At 30.9% G+C, this 4,443-nt stretch overlaps 1 protein-coding gene across 1 annotated transcript; it reads left to right on the top strand.

Moving 5' to 3' along the window:
- Window positions 1–507: 507 nt before the first annotated feature.
- Window positions 508–4,134, top strand: LOC128553694 (N-lysine methyltransferase KMT5A-A-like). The gene is made up of 4 exons (XM_053534892.1): window positions 508–633; window positions 1,039–1,182; window positions 3,496–3,642; window positions 3,948–4,134. The coding sequence occupies exons 1-3, from the start codon at window positions 515–517 to the stop codon at window positions 3,506–3,508; spliced, it is 276 nt and encodes a 91-aa protein (XP_053390867.1). The 5' UTR covers window positions 508–514; the 3' UTR covers window positions 3,509–3,642; window positions 3,948–4,134.
- Window positions 4,135–4,443: the final 309 nt, after the last annotated feature.

Here is a 4,443-nt window from a genome sequence, read left to right as displayed (position 1 = left end):
CTATTTTTCTTTCTGAACATCCTTTATAATTTACAAGGAAAATGGTCTTTAAGATGCTTTTTAATATGACATTATTTGATAATGAATGCAGTGCAAATTTACATTTTGTTTTTTTGAAAGGTGATACTACTGTTTAGCAATAACCATTCTACTGCTACAGATGAACTAGACGGCAGCAAGCATCTGTCAGAGATAATAGATAGCTGTTGTGCTAATGACCATTTTATCGGTCTCTGGCCGGTAAATCAAATGGCATCATTATGTATAACAATATCCAGCTTATCAAAACTACTAATTAAAAAAACAAAAAAAATCTACACTGAAAACATTTTATAGTTTTAAATAATATAAGAATCATTGATTACATCTTTCAGTCGCTATAAATTGCAGTAAATAAAACAGGAATAGGAGTATTTCTTCACTACCTGCCTAAGCAAACAATTTATTTTTAACGTATATGAAATACACTATGTTCACTTTTTATGTCTCAGTGTCGAGGTGTTTTGCGAAAAAAATGATCAGAAATGGAAAATTCCTTGCGGAATACCATGGCGTTTTATCCAAAGCTGACGACGTGAAGGACAAAGATACAAACTACACATATTTCTTTGACTTTAATGGTGTCAAGTACTGGTATGTAAAATATTTCAACCTTTAAATGATACAAGCCTTTAAATTCAAGCTACAAAATTGGATATCAAACGCAAAGGCGGATCTGTGTCTGTTTTAGAATAAGGTAATCAAAGGCAAGGCAGTACTGTGTAACATTTACATAAATGTGAATCGGATTCCTTCAAGAAAACTAATGTTTATGCTTTCTTTTATTTGTATAATGCAACATTTAATCCATGAAAATACTACGTGTGAATAAAAATGCATTTTCAAAATTAAAAACATCCATTGAAATCTGCATGTTTATATTTGGTCTCATAAATGTATATCTAAGATAAATAAATTAACTTTAAGACTTATCGCACTGTTTGACACATTGTCCCGTTCAGTGCGTTTTAATTTTTTGCTATTATCATATTTTGGTAGCATTGATGCCTCAGAGGAACCAAAACTGTATCAACCATCGTTAGGACGGCTAGTAAATCATGCAGACAAAAAACAACAGAGAAATTCAAGAATAACAGTCATTGGTGTGAATGGGGTTCCTCATCTTGTACTGTTTGCGACTAGGTTAGTTGTTGCTGTAATTTATTACACATGTTTTGAATATTAAAACAGGAATGATCTAATCAGTTGATTTTGCGTTCTTTATATAATTAAGATTCTCCATCAAATGTATAGTTACTGTCAAGCAGCGATTCAATATCTGGCTAAGAGACAGTTTAAACGAATAACTAAACGGTTATTCAGAAAGAGAAAAAACATTCATATCAATAGATATGTAAAATATACCTAATCTGAATAATATTTTAACAATAAAACATCGTAAATAACATACATGATAAAAATTGTGGACATTTACTCCTCACTGTTTTTATTGTCGCACTGTGGACACCAAGTCAGTGAGCGTTCAACTCAATCAATCTGCATTGTGGACACCAAGATACTGCTCACTAAATCATTATATCTGCCTTGTGGACACCAAATAACATATATGTAATTATAGATGATTTAATGTTGATAAATATTAGTTTTTAACAAATGAAATTTGAATGATGTGTTATTTATTACGCGTGTTACTTCTGATATGTTTTGAAATACAGTAGGGGATTTAAATTAAACATTAACATGTTTATTCAGATTCTTCGTAATTAATAATTATTACGTAAATGCAACATGCCATATTTACAAATACAACAGTTACAAATTGTCAGTAAATGCATTTGTGTAATTCCAATCAAAAGTAGAGTCAATGTAAAGCAATTATTAAATATATGGTTAGGAGACTGTTAACCGAGTTACTAACAGTAAATGCCAGAAGCGAAAAAAAAAACAAACAACATAAATTTCAACAGATATGTTAAATTCTAATCTGAACAATATCAAGCAATTACATATCATAAATAAAATTTATGATAAAAAAATTGAACATTTACTCATCAGGTTTCTTGTCACACTGTGGACACCAAGTCAGTGAGCGTTCAACTCAATCAATCTGCATTGTGGACACCAAGTTACAACTCACAAAATCATCCTATCTGCTTGTGGACACCAAATACATATGTGATTGTAGATAATTTAATGTTAATATCGATTATTTTTTTACCAATGGAATTTAAATGACGTGTGATTTATTACGCGTGTTACTTCTGACATGTTTTGAATATGAAAACATTAATAATCTAAGCAGTTGATCTTTAGTCATTGTGTAATTAAGACTCTCCACACTAAATGCAGTCGGGGTTTAAATTAAACATTTACATGTTTATTCAGATTCTTCATATTACGTAAGTACAGCCTGACGTATTCACAAACTGGCGACTGTTACAATTTTTAGTAAATGCATTGTGGTAATTCCCATTAAAAGTATAGTTATTGCCAACACTCGTATCAATGTACGTTTAGAGACAGTTTAAACGATATGACTAACATACATTGCAGAAAGAGGATTCAAACATAAAGTGGTCAACAGAACTGTAAAGTTGTAATTTGAACAATATCAAACAATAAAACATCATATTTGATAAAACACATGATAAAAATAGAGAACATTTACTCCTCACTGTTTTCATTAAGTCGCACTGTGGGCACCAAGTCAGTGAGCGTTCAACTATTATCAATCTGCACTGTGGACACCAAGTTACAGCTCATTTAATCATTCTATCAGCCTTGTGGACACCAAATTTAAAATGTAATTGTAGATTATATAATGTTAATATCGATTTTTTTAACAATCGGAATCTAACTGATGTGTAACTGGTTACACATGTTATTTCTAAATGTGTTTTGATTATGAAAAACAGGAATAATCTAAGCAGTTGATCTTGTAGTCATTATGTAATTAAGATTCTCCACACTAAATACAGTCGGGGGGTTAATAAAACATTAACATGTTTATTCAGATTCTTGATATTACATAAGTACGACCTACCATATTACAGATACGACAGTTACAATTATAAGTAAATGTATAGTTGTAATTTCCATTAAAAGTATGTTACTGTCAAATAGCGCATCAATGTAATGTTTAGAGACTGTTTAAACGAATGACCAACAGTCATTGCAGAAAGAGAAAACAAACATAAATTTCAACAGATATGTAAAATAAACATAATTTGAACAATATCAAACAATAAAATATCATAAATAACATGATAAAAAATGTGAACAATTCCTCTCACTGTTTTCATTAAGTCGCACTGTGGACACCAAGTCAGTGAGCGTTCAACTCTATCTAAAAGAACTTCCATTTCAATCTTCACTGTTCCAGTAGTAATTTCTTTTAAATAACATTTGTAGGACAATTAAAAAAAACACCAAAAAATACATTTTTCTTTTTTCAATCATTACCGGGTATTTCACTTTGTTTTGGTCTACATTCAGATTTGACTTGTAATGAAAACTGCGACGATGGGTCAGTTCAGTCTCCTGTAGAACGCAGAGCGTGTGAATACCAAGGGAAGGTCTGTAGTTCGATTGGTCATGAGAACAACAACAGTGGTGTAACATCGGCTTCCAAACGCAAAGCAGGTATTGTGTTAACACAATCACTGCATGATTTTTTGCAGTCAATAATAGTTGTCATTCAAATAAATTAGACATTAATGTAAAGGCTTAACAACTTTATATTTCTTCTTTACCACTTGTACTTTCTAAACCTTAAATGTAATTAGAACCCTTTGTTGAATATGATAATATAATTCATTTTAATTTCAAAGCTTGTTTATTATTGTTTCTTTATTCTTTTTCTTTCTTTTTATCCTTCATGATTCTTTGTACTATGATTTTTATGGTTTTTTACAAAGTAACTGAAACAATTTTCTTGTATATATTAGAATTTCCAGTACAAACAGGCAAAAAGATCAAGGTCGTTTCTTGGACAGAGGAGCAGTTAGCGGTCATGCAAAGGTCATTCGCCAAAATTCTCCGCTGCTTAAGAGTTCCTAACAAGGAGGAATGCAAACAAGCAAGGAAAAATGAGAGCCTGTTGCTTTCTCGTGACTGGAAGATCATCAAATTCCGTGTCCATCATGAAATACAGATTAAAGAAAAAATGAAGTCAGTCTGAAAAAAAAATTAACAGAAAAAGAAACATACGTTAAACTTGCAATGAAATCTTACAGACACACATTTCAAAATGTAAAAATGTTTATGTGTGTTTTCTTTACATAAAGTCCCAGACACTCGTTGATGTAAAGTATTGTTTTTGCTAGATGTTCATGTTAAGAGGTCAATGAAATATCGACAAATTACTACCACGGGTTCGTTCATGAAAAAAATAATAAATTGACTAAAATAAAGTATGTAGTTCTTCTACTGAGGTTGTCGTTC

The sequence above is a fragment of the Mercenaria mercenaria genome, chromosome 1, assembly GCF_021730395.1.
Source record: "Mercenaria mercenaria strain notata chromosome 1, MADL_Memer_1, whole genome shotgun sequence".
In the NCBI taxonomy this organism is placed as follows: Eukaryota; Metazoa; Mollusca; class Bivalvia; order Venerida; family Veneridae; genus Mercenaria; species Mercenaria mercenaria.
The sequence above is the reverse complement of the archived record's forward strand: the minus strand, read 5'-3'. Positions and strand labels throughout refer to the sequence as shown.

Bases quoted from the DNA above. Each gene is read 5' to 3' on its own strand.
- LOC128553694 (XM_053534892.1), top strand. From the start codon at position 515: ATGATCAGAAATGGAAAATTCCTTGCGGAATACCATGGCGTTTTATCC. The intron at 634-1,038 runs GTATGTAAAATA...ATATTTTGGTAG, and splicing joins TTTAATGGTGTCAAGTACTG to CATTGATGCCTCAGAGGAAC.